This window comes from Mus caroli, chromosome 2 (assembly GCF_900094665.2).
Source record: "Mus caroli chromosome 2, CAROLI_EIJ_v1.1, whole genome shotgun sequence".
In the NCBI taxonomy this organism is placed as follows: domain Eukaryota; kingdom Metazoa; phylum Chordata; class Mammalia; order Rodentia; family Muridae; genus Mus; species Mus caroli.
In genome coordinates this window covers 102,904,962-102,929,215 of record NC_034571.1, presented here as the reverse complement: position 1 = coordinate 102,929,215, position 24,254 = coordinate 102,904,962, and the positions used below count along the sequence as shown (strand labels likewise).

The 24,254-nt window shown below is 40.2% G+C and overlaps 1 protein-coding gene across 1 annotated transcript in view; it reads right to left on the bottom strand.

Moving 5' to 3' along the window:
• The window catches only part of Bdnf (brain derived neurotrophic factor), a 30,322-nt gene extending 6,357 nt beyond the window's left edge, over positions 1-23,965 (bottom strand). The window contains 2 exon segments of the mRNA XM_021151236.2: positions 23,614-23,738; positions 23,741-23,965. Coding sequence (XP_021006895.1) covers positions 23,614-23,738; positions 23,741-23,930 — 315 coding nt within the window. The 5' untranslated portion in view covers positions 23,931-23,965.
• Positions 23,966-24,254: the final 289 nt, after the last annotated feature.

The window sequence follows — 24,254 nt, the reverse complement described above, 5'->3', positions numbered from 1 at the left end:
TGCTCTTGCTTTGATGATAATGGACTGAAACTCTGAACTTGTAAGGCAGCCCCAATTAAATGTCCTTATAAGAGTTGCCTTGGTCATGGTGTCTGTTCCCAGCAGTAAAACCCTAACTAAGACAGAAGTTGGTACCAGGGACTGGGGTATTGCTGTAATTGGTCTGACCATGCTTTTGTTTGGAAGAATGTGGATTTTGGGACTTTGGATTTGGACACTAGTGGAATGCTTTAAGTCAAGCTTAATGGGCTATCCTAGTAGGAGTGTGGAAAACTTTTTTTTGTGTGTGAGTGATTTGAACTATGCAGACCAGGCCCAAGAGGTTTCAGCGGAGAACTTTAGTATATGGCCCAGAGACTGTTTTGTGGTATTTTGTTGAAGAATGTGGCTGCTTTTTGCCCTTGTCTGAAGATTCTAACTGAGACTAAGGTAAAGAGATTTATATTAAAATTGCATTGACAAAGGAAATCTCAAACAAACAAAAACAAACAAACACACACACAAACAAACCCAGCAGAGACTTTGTTCTCTGGTTAAGTCTCATGAAGAGTGTTTTGAACAAGTGTAATAAGGTTCGAAAGGAAAAATACAAAATATATGGTATTAAAGAGGCACCAGGAAGTGAAATGGAGCTGAATCCTGTGGTCAAGGATATTAAATTGAATTAAGGGAGTGGTGACCTAGGGGCACCCAGCTAAGTTTAGGTCTAGACCAGGAGGCAAAGGCAAGCAGATCTCTGAGTTCAAGGCCAGCCTAGGACAGAGCAGGTTCTAGATGAAGAAAAACATCAGTCCAGGTGTGGTGCTATACACCTTTAACTCCAGCACTCAGGAAACAAAGTCATTCAGATCCCTGAGTCCAGGTCAACCTACAAAGCAAGTTATAGAACAGCCAAATTTAGGCAGTAAGGAAACTGGAAAACAGAAAGCTGGTAATGAAATGCAAAGGGTCAGGGGTGGGGGTTGGGGTGGCATCTTCCAGCCCCAGCAAGCAGCAGAACTCTGGCAGCTTCGTCCATGTGGCTTTGACTTTAGTGTCAAGTATAGAAGGGACTACTGGGACAACTGGTGCTGGTTAGCTGGAGCTAAAAAAATTAGTGGTGATTAAGAGGAGATCAGAACTACTGAGGTGAAATCTGGGAAGTCTTTTCTGAGAGCACAAAAAATTTCTGTTCTAGAGACGGCCAAGGTTGTACCTTGTGCTTCAGCTGTACTTGGTAATGTGTCAGAGTCAGCCAGGTGGTACTGATTTTGAAGGTATGAAGGGGTCATGGAGAGCAGCTGAGGCTTGGCACTGTGAGAGGCCATGGAAGGCCATTGTTGAAGGTGCACCCTCAGTTGCATTTGATGGCCCAGAACTGAAGAAGTCATGCAAAGAAGTTGAGGCTTGGTACCATAAAGAGATCCTATGAGAGGCTATTGGTGAAGCCTAGTTGCAGTGAAAGACCCCAGCATATTGAAATGCCATACTATAGGATGATCACTAAGAACTGTAGCAGCAGTGGAGTGGAGTCAACCAGAGCCTAGAGTGCTACAGAGGCAGAGCTGGAGGTGTGGCCCAAGCCCTTTGGATAAGGTTAGAAGATCATGTGTGGATCCCAGACATTGGAACAAGAAGCTATAACATTAAAGTTGCCTTGGAGACCCCAAGATGTTTGAGATGAGCCTTGGAATATCTGCTGAAGAAAGATGCTAACAGGGAGTAGAATTAGACTAGGAGAAAAAAGTTTGTCGCAGTCAACAAAAATTAAAAAAAAATAGTTGGGGATCTGAAGACTGCTTTGACATCAACCCATGATTTAGAGTTTGCCCAGCTGGTTTCCTGTCTTGCTTTGGGGATTACAATTAAGTGACTGATGAGTCTCAAAAAGAAACTTTGAACTTTTAATGTTGTTGAGAATGCTATAGACTATGGGAACTTCAGAAGTTGGACTAAATGGTTTTTTTATTATTATTATGCCATTGCTAGGTATGGCCTCCATAAACTCTTGTATTTGAACAAACCTATGGGGGCCAGGGAGTGGAATTTGGTGGTTTAAATATGCTTGGCTCAGGGAGTGGCACTATTAGGAGGTATGGCCTTGTTGGAGTAGGTGTATCCCTGTTGGATGGAGTAGGTGTGTCACTGTAGGTGTGGGCTTTAATACCCTAGTCCTAGCTGCCTGGAAGTTAGTCTCCTGGCAGCCTTCAGATGAAGATGCAGAAGCCTCAGCTTCTCCATCACCATGCCTGCCTGCCTGGATGCTGGTATCTATGATCCTGCCATGATGATAATGGACTGAACTCTCTGAGCCTGTAAGGCAGTCCCAATTAAATGTTGTCTTTATAAGAGTTGCCTCGTTCATCATGTCTGTTCACAGTAGTAAAACCCTAGCACACTAATGAAAATCTGCAAAATAACATTAAAAATCTTTAACTTTCATCTGATTTCACCACATTCATATATCAACCTCACTTCTGTTTGTTCAATTATAAGGCAAGGGATCTAGTTTCTAGTTTCAATGTCTAAGAAGGAGTTAAGACCATTGTGTGACTTTAGAAAAAGACAAGTGATCCAGGGAAGGAATGGATGAAATTTTTAAGAGAGAGATGCTCTTTCCAGGTAAGAAATGAAGAAATGCTTTGTGAAGCTTTCATTGGATTCAGAGATCTCTGTATAAGATAGAAGTGGGTGATGATGAAATGATGAATGGATTTGAGATGAGAGAAGGATTAGAGTTAGAAGATGGAAAAAGAGCTCTGGACTAGAAGTGATAAAACAAGACCAAACAACTGTCCAAATTCATTAAAGTTCTAGGAATGATGGCAACTGAATTAGATGCTGCTTTATGGGCACTGAAGATCCTATAAGAGTTTCTAAACAAAGGGAGGTGTTTAACATGGCACACAGAAGACTTCAAGGAGTGGCAGACTAGACTACATTAAATAAATAAGTTCAATAATTGTATTCTTATTGAATAGTGAGCTTTAAAAATAAATACTAAGTAGTTGTTTACATGTGGAATTATGGGTCTGGATCAATCTCTTTATTGAAACATGCTTTGAAAGGGAAAGTGGTTACAGTAGTAGGCAGAGTTAAGTATCTACCATCAGTAATGCTTGGCTTGGCAAAAGAACAGGACATGGAGAGAGATTGGGAGAAACTACAAACTTTCATTCCAATTATAACTGTACTCAACTTTGGTTCTATGGCTCAGCACTTTTAATTCAAAGATCTCCAAGTGCTTTGCAAATATTAAGTAATTAAGACTCATAGGACCCAAGAGATGCAGGTAACTATAATTATCCCCATTTTGTGCTGGAGAAAAGAGGATCAGAGTTTTTAATCAACTCATCCACTCTGTGTGGTTCCCTTGATAGAACAAGGTCAGAACCTAGATTCTGAATCTAGATTCTAGAAGTTTAGCCTTACAGTGAAGGCGCTAGTTTGTTTCATCCATCTACATAATTTCCATGTTATTTTCTCATGTATTGCTAAACCAAGAATAAACAAAAAATAAGGCAAAACTAAATACACCCACACATTCCTCAAAGGAGATAATTAAAGTTGAAATTCATAATTAAAATGAAAAAACAGAATGATCATTACAGATATTCACCTATTTAGCTGGATGTCCATTTGATTGAAGATAAAAAATAATTTTGAAATTAACATTTGATAATGTAGATGTTTCAAAGCATTTAGAACCTTTATAAGGTAATATTTAAATATTTTTGTCTTGAGATATTCAAAGGATTAAATTTAGGTATTAATTTGACTAGATTAAAGAATATTGTTGTGAGGTGTGATTGTGTTTCCAGAGGAGATTGTGAGACAAGTTGATGGATTGAATAGGAAAGTCTGCCCTCAATTGTGGGTGGATACAATCCATATCATTGGCTGATGCCCAAATAAAACAGCAAGAGAGGAAGGGCAACTGGCTCCTCCTCCCCATAATTGGTTTATATTTATCTTTTCCAATACTTATTGTCAATAGGTGCAAGTTCTGATGTTAGACACCAGAAGTATCAGTTCTCTGGACTTGTATGAGTGGATTCTTAGGCTCTTATGCCTTCAGACATGGATCAAGCCATGCTACAGTACCACAGGGTCTGCAGCTTGCAGACAGCATCTCATGGTGCCTCTTGCCCTTCATAATCATATGTGCCAATGTCTGTGTTATGCCTGTGTTCAAACATCTATATCTACATTGGTTCTGTTTCTCTCAAAATACTAATATAACTTTCTATATAGCATAGTCTTTCATACCAGAGTACTCTAACCCCTGGTCTGGTTTTTGCATTAAATGACACAAACTTTATTTAATTGTACTAAAAAAACTGAATAGTTTTATTAGTCTATAATATGAAGTACAGGTTAATACCATGAGAAAAATGTATATTTTCCTGAATCATTAATTTGACAGAAAAATTTACTGGTATCTTTGATAAAATACCAGCCTTCTGTTACCTTCTTCTCCTCTCCCCTGACATAAACAAACAAACAAACAGTCAAACAATTATTTTTCTATTAGCAGAAGACTTACCTTCCTTTTGAAGCAAAACTAGAACACATATCCCATAAGGACAGAGACCGAGCACTCTCCCTGGAATTCTTACACACAGTAAGTTGTACATTATATTATGTCAACTGGACTCTCTAGCTACTGAATGATTTAATAATGTTTATGCTGGTGCTATTGGAATGATATATGGGGAAGTTTAGTTAAAGTATGAGCCATAAGTCTTAGTATCAGCTGAAATGATGCTGATACTTGGATTTGGGAAGAAGGAGTAAAAAATGATCTAACAGAAAGTCCAGCTCTGGGCAGAGAATTCTCTACCTTGACATCCTAGTCTTTGGCACAGCTGCCAAGTTCCAGAGGTCCTAAGTACTGCCATTAACATCGCCTCAGGCAACCTAATGTTTCCCACAATCAATGGAGGTTTCTGAATGTCGAAGACCCCTAGCGAGACCTGTTCATACCTGCCCTTCTCCTTTGCCTAAACAGTACATGACTCTAACAAATGAGCCCCAGCACCAAGCATTGCTATTTCACTTGCATATCAAATGTGCATTTCTAAATATCCTCTGGAACAGCTATTTTTAATTATAGGGCCCAACTGGCAGCTGACAATCAAGAACTAAAATTGTTTTAAATTAGGATTTTATTTTCTTCCAAAATCCTGGCAGGATTTGTTACTATTCACCCTAACCACGTATTTTTTACTAAATTCTTGTACATGATAGACAAATATTATTAATTTCAATTAGTGTCATTGTGTGTTATTGACTAATTATGTAATGTATAACCTGTAGCATCCCATGAATATCATATTTAATGACAGATGTTCGTCAACTATATGTAATCATGGATGGAATTTTAAAAATTATTCTATTTTATATGTATAGATGTTTTGTTTGCAAGTTTGTCTGTCCAAGAGTACATGCCTGGTACCCATGGAGGTCAGAGTAGGGCATTTAATTTCTTTGGAAGTAGGAAGTTCCAAGGTTGTAAGACACCATGTGGGTACTGGGAACTGAAACCCTGGTTTTTCTGGAAGAGCATCTACTGCTCTTAACTACTGAGCCATCTCTCTAGCCCCATAGGTAGGATTTTTTATGACAGCATGATGGCTTTGGAAGTAAACAGGGATGTAAAAACATCTTCAGCATCACATAGATGCAAGTAAACTACAACGAAGTTGTACTTAAATATATATTTTAGAATTTATGTAAAAAAATTCAAACTTGAAATTAATTTTATGCAGCCTAAAGTCTCAAAAAGCAGGTAACACTTATTGCTATTAATGCAATTCAAAATTGTCAGTACAGGCCTAAGAAGAGAGCTCAGTGTGTAAAACAATTGTTGCACAAACTGAAGGATCTGAGTTTGACTCTTCAGAACCCATGTAAAAGCCATATGCATTGTGTGAGCTTTGGTAATTTCAGCATCTCTCATGGGAAGATGATGGACAGAGACAGGAAACCAACCAGAAGCATTTAAGCCAGCCTAGCATATATATGCAGCAGTGATGAGATCTCATCTCAAACAACGTAGAAGATGAGGACCATTGCTCAGGGCTGTCCTATGACCTCCACATACACACCATGGTACCCATGTACCCACATTAACATACATGACTGTGAAATCTTGCAGAACCATTGTACATTCAAATAATAATAAAGTAATAATAAAAACTTGTTAAGAAAATTGCTCCAAGAAAAAGAAGAGATTTTTGTAGGACCTGAAATTAGAGTTGTAGAAAATTCAGAGATGGGACAAAATTCAATGTATTCAAACTAAATGAGTCCTTGCTTTTTTTTTCTCAAGCTGTCATCAATGCCCAAGCTGCATTGGCATTACCAAGGAGCTCATGAGAAAGTCAGCATCTCAGCTTTCTCTCTCTCATCCCACGTATCCTACCTATTACCAGAACCTGCATTTCAGCTAGATTCAGATATTTCAGGTAGATTTATAAACTCATCAAAGCTGAGATGTAATCGAGCAATTCATACAGAGAAAGTCAATCAAGGAAGATAAGGAAAGAAGTGAACGACATCAAGGTGAACACTATGGTCCTTTCTCAGTATGCCACGGAGTTACCTGTCATCTCCTCTCTGACTCAACACTCACTGTATGTGTTTTGTTGATTTTTGTAATGGGGTTAAGTAAAACCTTGGCTCTTTTTGTCAACTGGCTTTTTTTTTATTCTGTTCATACTATAACGTACAGGATACCTATAAATAAGAATTGTTACATGAGCACTTGTAGTGTAACACTGATATAAATCTGGACTGCTATTCAATTACTAATTTTTCCCAAGTGCTGTGAGGCAAATGCAAACACATTTAGCTCTCCTAATCACTTCGCACAGTCTGATATCACCCACTCAATGAGAACCATACTGGAGATGACATGACTAACTAGATCTGAGAGTAGATTTCCAAGCACTCAGCCAGATGTCAAATTGCTTTCAGCCAGATGTCTCTGGTCCTTTGTGTTCTGAAGTGGTAAAGGGGAGTCAGAAACAGAGAGAACATACCCACTCAGGCAGATTTTTTAATTTTAGAATTGGTCCTGAAGCCAACAGATTTCAGCTTTTTCATACCATGTGTACATTTCATAGACCATGAAATTATAAATATAATTAAGGTTTCACTAAAACAGTGCTGGCAACAAAAGTGTAATACCCATGGTATATATTTCTGTGTATGTTCATGTGTATGTATATGTAGCAGGAGTCTAGAATCCTTTCTCAACTTCAGTTGGACTCTAAAACAGATGACTAGTAAGTAGACAGCACAATTTCTTGGTAAGTATCTAATATTTGAAATTAGCTGCTTCAAGGCAAGTACCTTAAATGGCATTTTAAAAGTTAAAAATGAAAGAAATGCTTAACATTTTTGGAATTGAACAAAAATATGAGGGAGTTGTCGAAACAATTTTGTAACCAGAACTGGAGACTAGCCCACTGTTGAACTCTTGACAAAAGATTGTGAGGATTGCTAGATCCTAAACATCAAGAACTTAGCAGACTTAGCAGTCTGCATGAGAATGAATGCTCAGCACTGGGAAGCCTGGCAGCTTGGCTACTGTGTGCATATTTATGGGGCAGACGTGACACTGTCTTACTTTCCCAGGTGGCGTCTCAGATACTGTTGAGTTCTACCTTGAACAGCAGGTTGAAAGGCACAGATGTCAACATGCTAAAGGACTGCCTTTTCCAGATTATATTCAAGCACACCACCAGGCAGCAGATAACGTGAAAGATAAGCTCTGTCTTCTTGCCTCCAAAGAGTAAGTGTGCCCTTCACCAAAAGCAAGATGAATGCAGTTGCATTTTGTTTCCCTAAGGGAAGAATGTGTGCTAACTCTTAGATCTGAGGATGAAGGGAATCCCCTTTAAGCAGTATTGTTTGCTGTTGTGTCGACTAGAAACATTTCATAGAAATTCAAAACAAAAGAAACAGAAAAAGGAAGTCAAGGCGGTCTGTCTTACTTCAATTTCTTCTTCTTTTTTTCACAATCAGCTACTTTAATCAAATTGTTTATAGAGTACTGCTGGATACTCCTGTCTTCCTGCCATTGCAGAGAGCTAACAGCTCACCTGAGACCACTGCCATACAACTGCACACCCAATGGAACTAGAGCTGTGGTAGAGACTTGTCCTTGCCAGCCTTTGTCCAGATAATGCTCCTGAAATTTCCATAGCCAATATATTCTGGTGGCTATCAGCACAATTCCCAATACAGAAAGAATATTTGTCTATAATTAAATCCATATTAGGAAAAAAAAACCTGTAGCCTTGAACATCCTTGATTCAGAAGGCTGGGTATGTTTTGTCTAAGCAAGGGATGACTATTGATTAGACCCTATCTATTGAAGACACAAACACCAAGCTTTAAAAACTGAGGTTAAAAAAAAATATGTGGAGGAAGATAAGTTGTCCCTAGCAACAGAAGAACAACATTCCTCTTCAAATTACTATCACGATGTCCCAGGGTTGGAGGAGATAAAATAGCAGGAGAAGGTTATTAGTTCTTTGTTGCTCACCTTTACGACACCATTTTCAGCAATCAGTTTGTTCGGCTCCACTGAGGCGCAGCGACACACACCACAGCCTTTCTCCTGGGATGCACAGTCATACCACATAAAAGTGTGTGGGTAGATGCCAAAACATGTACGGACATGCAACCCATTGTGCAGAAACTCAACGTTCTGAGTTATTAATGAGGATTAGCCTGAGCACATGGAGAAAACTGGTGGCTCCACACATCCAGTTGTCCTTCGGGTTATGCTTGCATCCAACTCTATAATTTCTTTTAATTGCTTACTGTGATGCACAGGAAAGCGCTCATTATTTGCAGCTTAATGTGGGAGGAAAAATAAAATATGTCTCCCTGCCCACTGCCTTACTCCAGCTCACAACATTTCTAGGTATAAGTGTAAGAAATTTCTGTACACGGTGTCACAATCCATGCGGGTCGTATTCAAGATACTGATTGTGTTGTACTAACAAATATAAGAAAGCCAGTAACATCTCAGATAAAAAGCAGTCTGTATTGCTGGTCGGAAAATGCCACTCCCACATAAGCACGGGTATGGAAGTATACAAACCTGTGCAAGTAGCAGGATGGTAAGAGCCTCTCTGTTCTCCTTTCACCAAATATAAATGTGTAGAGGTTCCATGGAAACTCACATCAACATATTTCATCTAAGTAATGATGTGATGACTCTATTTCTACCTACTACCTATAAACAAAAAACAGTGTTGGTAGTTGTCATGTGGGTGGAGAATGGACTCTAGATGATCCTCTGGGCATCTATATAAATACTAAGAATTTACTAAACTACTTTTTGCATTAAAAATGACAACTCAACAGTTAGCTCTGATTAACTATGAGCCATGCAACCAAACTAACCACAGTTTACAACTGTGGTATCTGAGACACAGGAAGATGCATCAAATTTGCCTATGCCCAGCATGATGGAGATGGAGCCTGGTTCTTCTGTATAGATTCAAATGTGGATATGGTGTCTTCAATTTTGAAAGTCTACATAGTGAATACATAATGTAGTCTTGGTATTCCACATTTTTAAATTACTTCAGCAAAATCCTATATGAGGGTTTCTGAAACACGGTGTGTTTGAAGTCTAATTCCATGGAGTCTGAATGTAACCTTAAGGTTTCTTTGTTAATGGGTTATTCCCTTAAGGTGCCAATCATACTACATATTTATCAGGCCAGAATGTCAAAATTATCCATGACATGAAGGTAATTCATTAGAGGTGTCAGATTTTTTTTCCTGGGAACAGTTTGGACACTGAAACAGAACCATGTACTTTATAGACCACTAACACTGTTACCACATGCTTCTCTGCTAACTCTACTGAAGTAAGAATGATTTCAATTAAGACACAAGTGTTAAGTGCCTTTAAAAAATATGCTTGTAATGTAACACTTGACATGTCTAAATGTCTAATACTATATGGTACCCTATTTGTGACCTTTGTACTACTTTTTAAGATTGTAGCCTAGGGGCTAAGATATGCAAAGAAAGAAAATTATGCTAAGGCAATCTCAGATGTATTCCCAAGAAGTAATGAAAACCACAAAGGTGGCAGAAGAGATGGTCCAGCCTGGGGCCAAGAGTACTCTCAGGGCTGAGGGTGGGAGGCTATCATCCTAAATGTGTATGTTGAGTTAGATGACAAATAAAACATCTTGCTTCTGGCCATTATCTGCCCTTGTGAGAGAGGAGACTGAGAGAATCAGCTTCGAGGAGCTTGAGAACAAAACTGGAAATGCCTGTTGTGAAAGTCTTTGTAAGTGTCATTAACAAAAATCAAGTGTGTCTTTGTCCCTGTGTCTCAGCTGGCATTTGGAAGTCCACTTATACACCAAAGGATGGTTTCTTGTATAGTCCGGACACACTCATCACTGCAACTGTCCAAGTTCAACTGTTCCACGGAGGGGAAGAAAATGATTTTCCCTTTAACAAATCCCTGTCAAAGTTCTATTTTAGAAAATTTTATTTGGTCAGGCATGGCAGCACACCTGCTATCCAAGCAGTGAGGAGGCAGAGGCCAAGGGATTGCCACAAGTTCAAAGTCAGTCTGGTCTACATAGTGCATTCCAGGCCAGCGAGAGCTCGAGTGTGGTCCTGTCTCATAAGCAAGCAAACAAGTAAGAAGATAAATATGTGAATGGCTACTTGGATCGGATAACCGCTCTGCTATGGTTCATTTGCCACATTCTCCTAGGGCAGCAGGACTGGCAGAATTTGTTTTTCTAAATAAGGCACACTGTCCTCAGAGAAGAAGGAGACCAAGAATCAATCCAATGAGAACGGTAGAGTTATGGGAGGATGACCTGGGATGAATGCCATTCACAACGTGAAGATGTTATCTAGGTCATAAATCATGTTGCTTTCATATGGTTCCCTACTTGCATAATGCAAGAAGCTGCCCGGCAACACCAAGTACGAAGTATACTGATAGTGCAGCCCGGGTCAGTGTTTATATTGTGCTCTGGAATTTTAATTTGTCATAAATAAGATAGTAATTATTTAATTATAAACTTTGGGGGAAGCACAAAATTATTCCTCAAAAGAATAGCCCATGGGTATGAATGCTCTAAGCAGGACTTCTCTGTGCCTTGAGGTGTATATCTTGAAGTTGGTCTTGGAAATGAGGTTGGTAACGGAAAAGGCAACATTGAAAGCCTGGGATACAGAACATGATGGTGGAAAAGTTTTCTTTTCTGTTCCAATAAACAGCTGAGTCCTTTGGAGCCAACTTCACTAGTTAGGTGAATAATGAATGTATGCTTAGCTTTCCATTACAGGGAATTCTGCAAGTGGCAACATGGGTCCATTCCATGTGTGTCACTAGAGTTGGCATAAACCCATGTCCATTACATGTGAGACATTACATCCACTGTGTCATAGTCCCACTGAGAAATCCAGGACAAAATAAAAGATTCAATGTCCACTTGGAAGTTTCTATCTATTTCTCATCTTACTGGAACATACTATGGACTTCTCAGACAGAAGGATGCTCCCATACACTCTTAGTGGGAATACAAACGGTTGCAGTCTGGCTTAGAACATTTTATGGAGTAATTATCAAATTTATAAGTGAGCTTTCCTATAATATAGCAGTTCTACTGTTAAGAACAAGTGTGCAGACAATTGCACAGGTACAAATATGCATATACAGACATGCATGTGTGCACATATATACTACATATGTGGTTATGGAGTACAAAAAGGTATATAATAGAAAAAAATCCAGTTTTCAACTATAAGAAAATAAACCTATAGTAAGTAAATCCTTCATATCAGATTCTGGCAGCTATGACGTGCATGCTCTTTCCCCTGTAAGCTGGAATGAAAAGGTCTCTGGAATGCAGCACTAAGTGTCTAAAGCCAAGGTGTAAAACAGTGTGTCACTTTTCCTTTAGAAAGGGGGGGGGGATAATCACAGTCATATTTGCTTATATTTCTATAAAGCGGACAATACTAGTTTGAAAACAGTTCTATAATAATGGCAATTATAGGTGTTTTGTGTAGGATAGGTGCAGGTTGAGGCAGAATTCTTTGTCGAATATTCAAATATTTCGATATTTGAATTATGTAAATAAGTTAAGTATAAATTTTAAACTGACCCCAGGCCAAGATTGTACATTCTGATAATCTCCGTATTTGGGGGATAGAGGCAGGAAGATCAAAAATTCAAGGTCATCCTGAGCTACACAGTCAGTTCAAGGCCAGCCTAAGCTACACAAAGTTCTGACTCAAGAAAATTAACTAAGTAACCAATTCATTCATTAAATATGAAAGTCAGACATACTTAATATTTCAGTTTTTTTAGACCAATATCCACACTGGTGTGGTGGTGTTGTACCTGGCAGTCTGAGTTTTGTATTTCATCTTTTGGTACATTTCCCTGGAAGAAGTTAGTAGAAGGTCATGGCTGGAACCTAGGAATGTGAAACATGAATTCTGATCCTTCCTCTTGGATTTCATATAAAGTTAATCCTATTAAATAGCTATTTGACTATTTTAAAAAAAACTGGCAACTTGAACAAACCCATAGGTGGACAGATGTAAGGACCTGTGCCTCAACTCTGCTTTGCAGTGAGAGTAAGAGTATGACCCTTCTGAATCCTGTGCTCCTTTGAAAAACAACCAGTATAAGGGCAAGGGATCTGTGACCTGTAAGGGGCAGCTCTACAAACAACTGTTATGACACACAGTGCAAGAATGAGAGGTAAGCAACAGCAAACAGCGGAGGGGACTACGACTTGTTTCCCAGAGTATCTAAGTCATTAAAATAATACAAAAGTACACTTGTCAAAGAAAGAATATAAATACAAACAGAAAGCAAGAACAAACTTATACAGAGAGACTTCAAGAGGAAGACGTATGGTTAAAGGACTCCTTATGTGATTATCCTCAATATCTTGAACTCTAAATTCTAGCAGAACAACTAGAGAGGCAGCTATAGAAGAAAGAACCCAGACTTAAATACAACCATGAGATATATGATGAATGAAGGACCCAGTAGGATAGTCCTTATTCTGTGAGCAGTATAGTTGTTGGAGCAAGTGCCCTCTTCACACAGGTGGCCTCCAACTGACTTTCAAAATCAGATGGAAAACTTCAAACATTTCTGAAATTGTCCTCTGGGGACCATTTACCCCAAATTAGAGACTGAATGAAAAACCATTCTTTCAAAAAGCACCTCTCCTCCAAAACCCCTTCTCATCTCCATATGTACAGTCATCTGGAAAGCAGATTTACCATTAAACAAATGGTCAAAGCTGTCCCGAAATGTTAAACTAATCACGAAAATCTGAGCATCGCTTTCCTCACCTTCCCAGAGTGAAACATTCCAAAGAGGCTGGAAATAACCACATATTGGTGCTGTAACCTGGGGTCTACTAGCAGTGCTCTAACTTTGTACCAACATCCAGATGCTGGGACAGGAAATCAGCTACTTGGAACCCAGTAAAAGAAAGTAGAGCCTTCCCTTCTATTTTGATTACTGAGGGCCCCATGTGAAGTTCCCAGTTCTTGGTTCCAGCTGTGTCTACGCTGGCTAACTCATACAACACACTTGTGCACCTCCCAATGAAACGAGGGACCTGCACTTGTGACTCAACATATTTGTAGACCTCAAAAACTTACACAACTTTCTTAAGATCAGTGAGTAAGTTAGAGGTATGTTGGCTCAAATTTAATCATTAGACCCAGCAAAGGCACTAGTATTGGGCTACCTCATGCAAATTCTATTTCAGAAATATTTCTGTGATGTGAAGAAAATGGAATGCACTAAGATGTTCTAAATCATGTTTGCAAACTAGGCATTACCTCCAAAGCTTCTAACACCTAATCTGACACAGACATGATACACAATGATTTAATGGTTATACAATTAATCACAGTGCTCTGAGATGCAGAAAACAACCCAGTCAAAGCAGATTTATCATGGACAAGAGGCTTTTTTTAGTGGAAACAGAATTCCTGCTGGGTCTTGAAGAATTGGTATAATTGTATGTGGAGAGAGTAATAAATAAACAAATTAGACTCAGAGAATTATGGTAGAGTAGACTTCTGATCTTGTCACTTTATAAAGTAAAGCTCACTTAGGCATGAAGCATGCCAGTGAGACATTTTGCTGCTTTGATGACAAGGTTCTAAAACCTCTTCTTCTAGAGTTGGGAAGTGCTAAGAATGCAGCACAGTGGTAATGTCAAGTGCTAGTCTAAACTTTACATGGATTAACACATTTAATCCCACACTACCCTGTCAAGAGGTTGAGGCAGAGTAAGAAACTAGCTGGGATCACAGACTCAGTAGTTGGTAGGCCAACTCCATCACTGGGCTCAGGAATAAAGGCTTCGATCTTTTGCTCTTCTTTGGAAGTCTATGATAGAAATTCCTTCCAAGTCAGAACAATATTTAGAAGGCCGCCTATTCAGAGCCTCTGAATGTCTGATTATTCGGAAAGCTGCAAATCTTTTCTAGCCATGTTCTAACCTAGGAATTTGGCGATGAAATGAACGATAAGCCCCTGTAAATCACAGGCTATTCAGTTTACGTGGCTTCTAGTTTACGAGATCTCAAGTGTTTCTGTATGGTTGAGACAACTGTGCAAATTGCTAAGCATAGCACAGACCCAGGCTCGGTCTTGCATTCAAGGACTTTACCTTTATATTCTTAAAAGTTTGAAAGGCATTTCTGATGGTCACCAGGTTTGGGAATCAGTGTTCCTTATGTCCATTTTACTTATATATTCAATATTTCACTCACCCTAATCCCCAGCTTTATAAAATACATGCCCCGAATCCTATATCCATTTTCCTTTTGTTGTTGTTATTTACCAAAAAGTAAGATAAAATGCATTTAAAACTCCTTAGAATACCTGTTCTTTTCTGGATTCATGATTTTTTGGTTTGCTTTGTGACCCACTGAGTTTAACTTGGGTAATCTCTGTGACACACTGGAGTAACAGTAAGGTGTGTGTGTGTGTGCGTGCATGTATGTTTTGGGGCATAGTGATAGAGATGTGAGGTTATAAGTAATGTGGGAACTCTTAGGTTTTGCAAAATATTGATTATAAAGAACAACCAAGGTGGAGGGGGTGAGGATGGGTGTGTGATATCCAGAGTGGGGGTCTCCTCTCAGAGGAGAGGGGAGACAGGAATGGAGAAGGATCTGGGAGAAAGGAGGCTGATATTGGTATGTAAAGTGAATAAATAAATAAATTAAAAAAAAACAACCAGAGGGTGTGGAGTAATCAAGGAAATCATTGCCAGGACCATGAAGACCCTAAAGAATGAGGTAGGTCAGCTGTGTAACCCAATGGCAACATTTGCTTATAATGAACTCTGAGTTTAGACTTTAGTAGAAAAAAGTAAGGATAAAAAAATGAAATATTCAGTAAATGCAGGAAGAACATTTTTGAAATAGATATTAGTGTTAATTATAGCTTTCCATCCACTATAAACAACGTTTTCCAAAATTCTATAATGGGAAGCTTTGAAGATTTTTTTTAAAGGAAATCTACCTTCCAGCTTACTGCTTTCTGCATACTCTGAATGAGGAGACAGATGTAACTCTCAACACAAGAAATTGATGTAAAACATGTTGGAAGACTGACATCAAACAGAAAAAAAAAAAATTCCAGGACTACCCTGCTATGGACCTCTATCTCCTGACCTACTGCCTTCTGACTGAGAGCACGTTGCTTTCCAGGAGGGTTTTATGAAGCAGAGTGTCATGGATCTCTCGGAGAGCAGCTGAGGTTGAGGGGTAGAGACAACATGCTACATGCTTGTTCTCCAACTAGACCCGAGTTACTTGTTTTTCTTTCCTACACTGGGGCTCTGTTAGGATCTTATTAGGGGAATTTTGCTGAAGGGTACAGTATAGTGCTTTTTAGGCTTTATAGCATGAACTTAGAGGATGATAGACATGTTTGTCTTTTTTGTTTTGTTTCAAAGACCAGATTAATAAATAACCAAGAGACACCAGACGATAGGTCTGGTACCACATAGAAGGTACTAATCCTATGAGTACCTCGCCACCTCTTCCTTCTTTCTTCTTTTTGAAATTTACAAATTAATTATGTGAATATGTGCTTCCTTGCATGTTGGCAAGCTAAATATTTCTAAGTTGGTGATGCCAGTTATGTTGTACTTACATAGTTATAAAGGCATTGCCCAGGGACACAACATATGTTTTAACTTCATAGATATTTGAGCAAAATCACCTCCTGAGTTCAAAATTAAGTAAGCAAATTATTGGTCTCTCCATTTGTGCATTATACTTCTACTAGCATGGCCAAAATTGCAGTAGCTCTATAAACAGCTCCGGGTTATACCATGGTCTTACATTGAATGTGCAATTATTTAAAACTCCCAAATTTCCCCTTCTTGACATCTGTTGATAAACATCCTCTAAGTACATACCCCTACCTTCCTATTCTGTCCTGCTGAGTTTTTTAAAAATCAAACTGGCTGAGATGATCTAGCTCAGTTGTAAAATACTTGCCTCAAAATCACAAGGACCAAAAAGTTCTGTCCTCAGACCCCATACAAAAAGCACAATGGTATCTACTTGTAATCCCAGCACTGGGGTAGTGGAACCAGAGGGATGACTGGAGTTCAGTGGCCAGGAAGCCTAGTGTAGTGGGTGTGCTCCAAGTCAAGAAGACACCCCATCTCTAATAACAAGGCAGATGGCATCCCTAAGAAATGACACCTAAAGTTGTCCTCTAGTTCTTTACACAGAAACATGTGCACATGCATCCACACACAAGCACATATAAACATAATTCACATGCACACAACACCCACACACAGAAGTTAATTACACTATTTTCCATTAAATAAATATATATGATCCAACTTCTATCTAGCAGCAGAATGTCTGCAGCCCCTGTTGGCTGTATGTTTTGATGTGATAAGCATATCGTCTGTGCCTTCAGACACATCATCAGCCAACATTTCGTGCTGGGTGTACTTTCCCCATGTTGCATAAGAGAGAACACCTTGAAGCCTTTGGTCTAGGAATGTGGCCTGGGACTCTGCCAAGCATCTCCCTTCAGCATCACGATTGTAGATTTCTCGACATTTAGATTCTATGTAATATAACAGAAAGTAGTCTATGTTTAAAAACACATCCAAGAAATAAGCGCACACATGAAACATAGAGAAACTTGTTTCAATTTGGGCCTAGTTTCACATTTCAAAGGCAGAGGAGCCCACAGAAAATATAATTTCTGAGACAGAAGCTCTGAATCCAGGAATGATTAGCAGGTGGCAAAAATTACTGAATGAGCCTCCCTTTCCTGTCTCACAAATCTGTCCTCCTTCTCTTAGGGAGTTGGGGGTGGGGTGGAGGGATATACTTTCTTTCTTTTTTATTTTTTCCTGAATAAGAATGTTTTTGGTTGCTCCTAGGGATAACACAAAACACTCAGAGTGCAGTTACTTTCTTTTGTTACAATGATGTTTGTTCTCTCTTACTACAAACTGGCACACATTTAATATATACTTTATTCAGTCCCTAACATACACAGGGACCAGCATCTCCACTTGCCCCTTAAAACTTGAAGACACTAAAAAATTCCACCAGTAAGTTTGCAGTTTCTATCTCTGTCAACTTTAAAGTATCAAAATTTCCAAGCATAATTTCATGAGTGAAGCAAATTATGCACAAGAAGGTCTATAAATTTATAAACAGTTTTTAAAAAGGTACTGGGGAAAATAAATATTATTAAATATTTCCTCCAGTTTCTATCTCCCTGCCATAAAAACAATGATCACTTTTCTTTTTTCACATTAAATTTCACATTAAATTCTTTCATCAACTACATTGACAACTCAGAATCTCAGGTAACTGCTAATGAATCTATCTGCTCCTTCAATAGCTCTATCAAGTGTGTCTGGGTAGGACTCACTCTGTTCTGGATGCTGATGTGGAATCATGCAGAGGTACACTAATCAATAACATAAAGTTCTGCCACTGGGGAGAAGTTTAAGTCAACTTATAATTACCGGTTCCTGTTTTTATATCACATTTTGATGCTACTTATTCGTAGGTGGAGATGATCTTTATCATTTCTTGTTGCCTCTTTTATTTTCCTTACTTTGAGGGGGAAGGGTACAAGGTGGGTAGAATAGTGTTTAAAACTCCCACTCTACTTACCACCCTCTATTTTATTCTTAAATCTTCTCAAATCATTAAAGTTAAAATTAGATCAGAGATGAAAGACATTCCATAAGATCTTCCTACTTCATTTATTTGGTGTTATTATATCTTAGAAAGTGGAATGAATTGCCAGTGGCAAAAGAGCAAAATCAAAACCTTTGCATTCAGTGCTACAGTATAAACCCTTGAAAATGATGAGAGAGAGAGAGAGAGAGAGAGAGAGAGAGAGAGAGAGAACAACCTTTGATTCCCAATTTTACATTGACTAGCATGTTAAAGTTCTTAAAGGTTAGTGTAAAAGTTGAGTTGTGGAGTTGCTTGCTTTAAAATCCACCTGCAGAGATAAATGTTACCTGACTCCCTCTCCCCTTAACACACACTCCCCAAGCCTGCACAGGGTGTCAAGAAAGGGAGACAGTAAAGATTGATACGGCAACAGGATGACTTACTGGGAAGTCTGGGGAAATTCTTTAGTAGGTACTATGACTTCAATGTTTAATGAACTGCTTAAATTAATTGGAAACATTTATCTGACTTTCTATTACATACCTAACAAGTTTCATATAGACTAGTTGAAATTAAAAAAAAAAAACCAGACTGATTTTGGATTAAAAAGAACAATCTGAAGTACAATGACTTAAAAAAAAATCATGTAATTTTTTTTTTGTATTTCCTGGTTATATTGAAATTAGGATATCCTCCTTTGCCTGCCTTCCCTCCAAAAAATGTGGAGGCATATCAAAACCACAGAAGGTCGTCATAAAATCCCAGTCAGACCAAAGCAACTGAGATGAAAGCAGATTTAAAAGCGCCAAGGTTCTGTAAGCTTTCAAAATCAGGACATTACGACCATGACAACCAATGAAAAGTTCTTTCAAGTGAACCTTTGGGGAAAACTACATAGCATTCATTACTCTCTGGGGACTTTGGAAATAACCTTTTACTTTATTATGCCTGCCACTGAAGCTTGTAAATTCATGTTACTCCCCTTGCTCTCCAAATGTAACCATCCTTGAACTTCAGGCCATGTATAAATGAAACTTCAGGACAACTAGCTACTCCATAGCCATCCACTATGTTTGGTCAGATTTACCTCACCAAAGGTGTGTCTCAGAGTTTGTAGTTGCACTTTGGTACTTACATAAATGAAATTTGCCATACTGCTTGTAATTCATTCTTTCTTTCACCTATCTATCTATCTATCTATCTATCTATCTATCTATCTATCTATCTATCTATCTATCTATCTATCTGATAGCATTCCCTTCCCCCTTAACAATTTTCAAATGCCCATGCAATTACTGAGTTTCGTCATTTTTTTTAATCTATCAACAATGACTCTGTTATTCAGTAATTGGGTCCATAACTTTCTGAAGTTTTCGTATTCCTGGGATAGAGTGATGGAAGTTTAGTAATTCTTTGAAATGTAAAATTACTTAGGATTATTGCTTTTCAGCCTTTTGGCTAAGATCAAGTGTAAAATTAGGATTAATAATCTCATCCCTAAGTGGAAGATGGAGGGACTTTAAGGATGCACTTCCCTAAGTTTTAAAGTACGAAAGCTTTAGTGATGTTTCCAAGGGTTAACTCCCCAATGCCAGTGACAAACGGGTTTCATTTGCCAACATCATTTACTTCTTAGCATTACTCCATACTAGACAGAATAAATGGAGGCCAGAGTGTAACCAATACGTCTACTCATTCACTTCTGATGCCCATCTGGGTATGTTATCCATCCTAATAAAGAAAATTTATCATAATGCAACTTAATGTGATTATCCTTCAGATGGCTCCTTCTGCCTCCAGTGAACAACAGCCAGCATTTTCAAGTTGGAATTCTGCAAAACTCTCTTCTGATTCCTCTTTAAAATGCAGTTCACAGCTTGAGCTCACAGAGCCTGCCAGTGGCTGAATGGCTGCACTAGGCGGCTGAGAGTCCTTCAATTAAGCAGCAATTTTGCAATTAGTGGAAACGAAGTGCTTCATAACAATTGTTTGAAAACAAGTTGAGACAAGTGAGCAATTACCCCATTAAAGAGAGATACTCACTGTCACAGGACCAAAAGAGCCCCCTCACACAAACGGAAACCATCCCCACAAGGAGAGAAACACAGGCTGGAAATCGTGTTTTAACCATTAGCAGGAGATCAGTACCCTATAACTGCTGCAGCAGGAGTGTGTCTTCCATAACAGACAGTCAGAGGTTGAGCTGCCCTCCTCTTGCTGTGTTCTGTTTTCATTCAGAAAATCCACAACTGCTCTTTGCTCTACTCCAGGACTAAATTCCTACACCTTAAATTCTTAATGAACTACTTCTGTGTGACCTTTCCTTCCATGTCGTGCATCTCAGATTCTCTTGGTGATTAGAAGATAACATCTATAGAACCCAAATCTGCCAACTGTGCTACAATTTACAACATATAGGGATGTGGAGTGTGGGGGAAGAAGGGGTGAGGGGGGAGATGGATTTTACTAAAGGCTTCAAAGATGAATCTAAAAAAGAATAAAAACAAGCTGGTTGCTATACTATCAGGTGGGCGTGCTCAGCCTGCTCCGTGTGCCAAGCTACAACCCAGAGCTATTTATATTCAGAAGAAATGAGATTATTGTGACTATTAAAAAGAATTGGACTCTAAAAACATTACAGGAAGCTGGGAACAGCTTATATTTTAATGGTGCCCCCTTTAAAAGAAAATCCAAGACTTTGTGCTAGGATTTTAGAAATTTGCATTTACATTTAATGATTTCTTCCTCCCAGCAAGTCAAGATGAACTAGAAGTAACCCAGCCCCTTTTCTCCCTTGGGACCTTTAGGAGATTTAAGCAACCATGGCTGCAGTTTAGGCAAATGATCACTTTCTCAGTTCCTCTTGTATGCAGTTAAAAGAGTACATACTTTCAAGGCATCCTAAAGCAGATTTCCTAAATGCTTTAATTTCTGGATACATAAAGGTTTGCAATCCTTTCAAATGACCTTAAGTAGCACCCTAAAACAAACATGATTCCAAACTACAAACTAAGCTCTGAATGGACTGTGAGAGACTCTAGAAGTATGTGAAAAATTACTGTTAGTCTGTTTTAAAAAATGTTATGTCTAAGTGTGTCTGCAATGGTCTAATGCTTCAAGATGTCTACGTCATGCACAACAGTCTTGTTTATCTGGAAATTATTTCTTTCTTCCTGAATCATTTATAAACAGGAAAATTTTAATGACTTAAAACAGTTCTCTATACAACGTGCGTTCTGTGTCGTTGTATTTACTATTAATATTTACCAATATTTATCCCATTTTTACAAAATAACATAGAAGAGGAACAGAAAACAACTTTATGATTCTGGAATTCCAATAATGGTAACTACCATATTTCAAATTCCAGTAGAGATTACGTTTCAACAAGTGTCTCTCTCTCTCTCTCTTTCTCTCTCTCTCTCTCTCTTTTGCCTTGGGGGGTGGGGTGGGGGAGGAAGAACAAACCAAAACCTCCAAACCTTAAGAAAAATCAGTGAACTGCAGTAATTATTTTTAAAACTCCCTAGTGTTATTCCATCCCCTGCGCCTGACTAAGCCTATTGTGTGTAACAGCTTGAACCGCTCTTGTTCTAACCTCAGATACCTCCGACCTGAAAATAGTGTCTCAAACTTACAGGGGCCCGGATGCTTAGAGGAATCAAACCCGTAAATAAAATAAATAAATAAATAATGCAACAAGACAAAACAAAAATCAATCGAAGGATCAAAATGGCTTTTGACCTTATAACTAATGTATAAAAGAATCGATTTTTGGAGAAGAATTAAAAGAGGGGTATATTTTTCAGTAAGTTGATCCAATTGTTGGGAAGGGGGACTCATTTAGCCTTTCATATACAATTAGATAACAATTACTGTTCCTAATTACACATCGCTTTTTTTTAAAAAAAAGATAAGTTCTAGAAGGACTAATAAACAGGCAGAAACATACTTCTAGACAAGAATATCCTGTATTCTTGTGAGAGGGGCTAAAAGTTCATTGGATATTGTTGAAGCTGAGAAGACGGATATTTTAGGATGCCGGGAAGACCCTCAAGTAAGATCAAGAAAATCCTAACACTTAGTCAGTGGTATCTCAAAGCACCCGGGCAACTCAAGGAAAGAAATGCAACAGTCAAAATTCCGAACCGAGCCGCACATCTTCAGGAAACTGGTTCAAAACGCCATTCAACAAGTTTTTTCCTCACAACCCCCATAACGACCAGCAAAACTGCCCCTAAAACACTTCCCCACCCCCATTCGACGAGCCCCAGCAGCTACTCTTGGCAGTGTGGCCAGAAGAGGGCACCCTCTACCTTCCTAGCTCAGCTCTCCTGGCCCTCCTCTCCCTCCTCCTTGGATCCTCCCTCTCTCCCTCCGGCTCCCCCCATCCCCAAGTCCCCATCCCCAGTTTCCTAGCCCAGGCTCCACCCCCAACTCACGAATTGTTTTCTCTAAAACACCAGTTCAAACCCACAGTCTGTGGCTCACCGGCCCCAGCAGCCCCGGGGGGAACCCCCCAACCCCACCCCGGGCAGTAATTTCCCCTTCTTCCTTTTCATCAAGCAAAAAGCCCCCATCTTCAGCTATTTCTTTCTACGCTTAGGTCGCTTATCCATTTCTCTTCCTGTTTCAGCATTCCTGGAAATCAAAACTAGCCTCTTCATCCTCCATAAACACCCAACCTACTCCCGGATGAAAGTCAAAACTTTCACTTCCTCAGGAGGATGCCCAAAGGGAGGTGCGCAGGATGGACAGAGGATCGGATACAGGCTGACCTGGAGTTCCGCAGACCCTTTCAGGCCCCAGCGACAAGAAGGGTCCCAAGCTTTCCTAGTTAAACGTTGACCTTGGACCTGTAAGTAAGCTTTAGTAGTACTCCCTAGAGAGCAGGTGACAGTGAACAGCCTGTTGTGATACCCAGGAAAAGAGATGAGGACAGAAGGCGCCAAGACCCATTCTCGGACTACACACCACCCCGGTCCAAATTTGTGTGGAGAGTGCCTAGCCAGTGGTAAGGGCTCTCATCCCAGCCCCGTCCCGGTGCCTTCCGTCTGAGCCCCCAACAGCTGTCGCTCTATATCTCTCTCACCACCCTTCCTCGTCTGCGGGAGGACTTCGGGGATCCCCGGGACGCAGGCTTAGCTCCCATGGCGCAAGTCGTCCTCTTCTCTTGGCTTTTTCTTTCACACTGAAGGGATTCCTGGGGTCGCACTGTCCCTCAGGGTCGTGGGATCCCGGGAGAACGCTCCTCAGGAGCAAGCCCGCCCCTCCGCTGTCCCGGGACGAAGGTGAAGCCGGAGTTCTGCGGTCCCACAACTTCTCAGTCCCCTAGCCAACTTTCCCGGACGCACGCGCCTCCGGCTCTCGCGCTTAGCCCCACGCCCCGCAGTCGCCTACCTCAGGGTCCACACAAAGCTCTCGGATCCCCGGCAGTGGAGTCACATTGTTGTCACGCTTCTGGTCCCTGCGCCCTGCCCTGGGCCCCGTGCGCTTTCTCCTCTGCCCCAAGGCAGCGGTGGCAGTTGAAGGAACCGGGTCTCATCAAAGCCTCCCAGGCGGAGGTGGCGCGCCGCCCCAGGCGGTTTCCTTCTCCAAGCCCGGGAGTCCTGGGCGCACTGGGAACCGTGCGACAGCCAGCCAGCGGGTGCGCCCCGGCACGGCAGCAGCGACGGGCACCCAGAGCTCAGCCAGAGCCAGGCACTGGGGTCAGACATTATTTAGCTCTTCGGTTGAGCTTCGATTGGTCAGACAGCGCCGCCCCTATCCCCTCCCTGCTCCGCCGCGCCACCGATACCCATTGGGGTGGCTGCTTAAAGGGGACGACGCGCCTTTTCCTTGCGGGGGGCTCAGCCCTCGGAAGCCCTCGGGGTATCCCTGATCGCCTTGCACAGGCTTCTCTCCATTTCCCCGGAGCCCGCTGCTTAAACCCAAAGCTCCGTGCCTGCCCTCTGCGTTCTCCGCAGGGTGCCCTTTGCTAGGAGGGGTGGTCGAATCCCAGTTCCTAGGAACCCTACTCCCCGCAATGTGCTCTAGAGTAG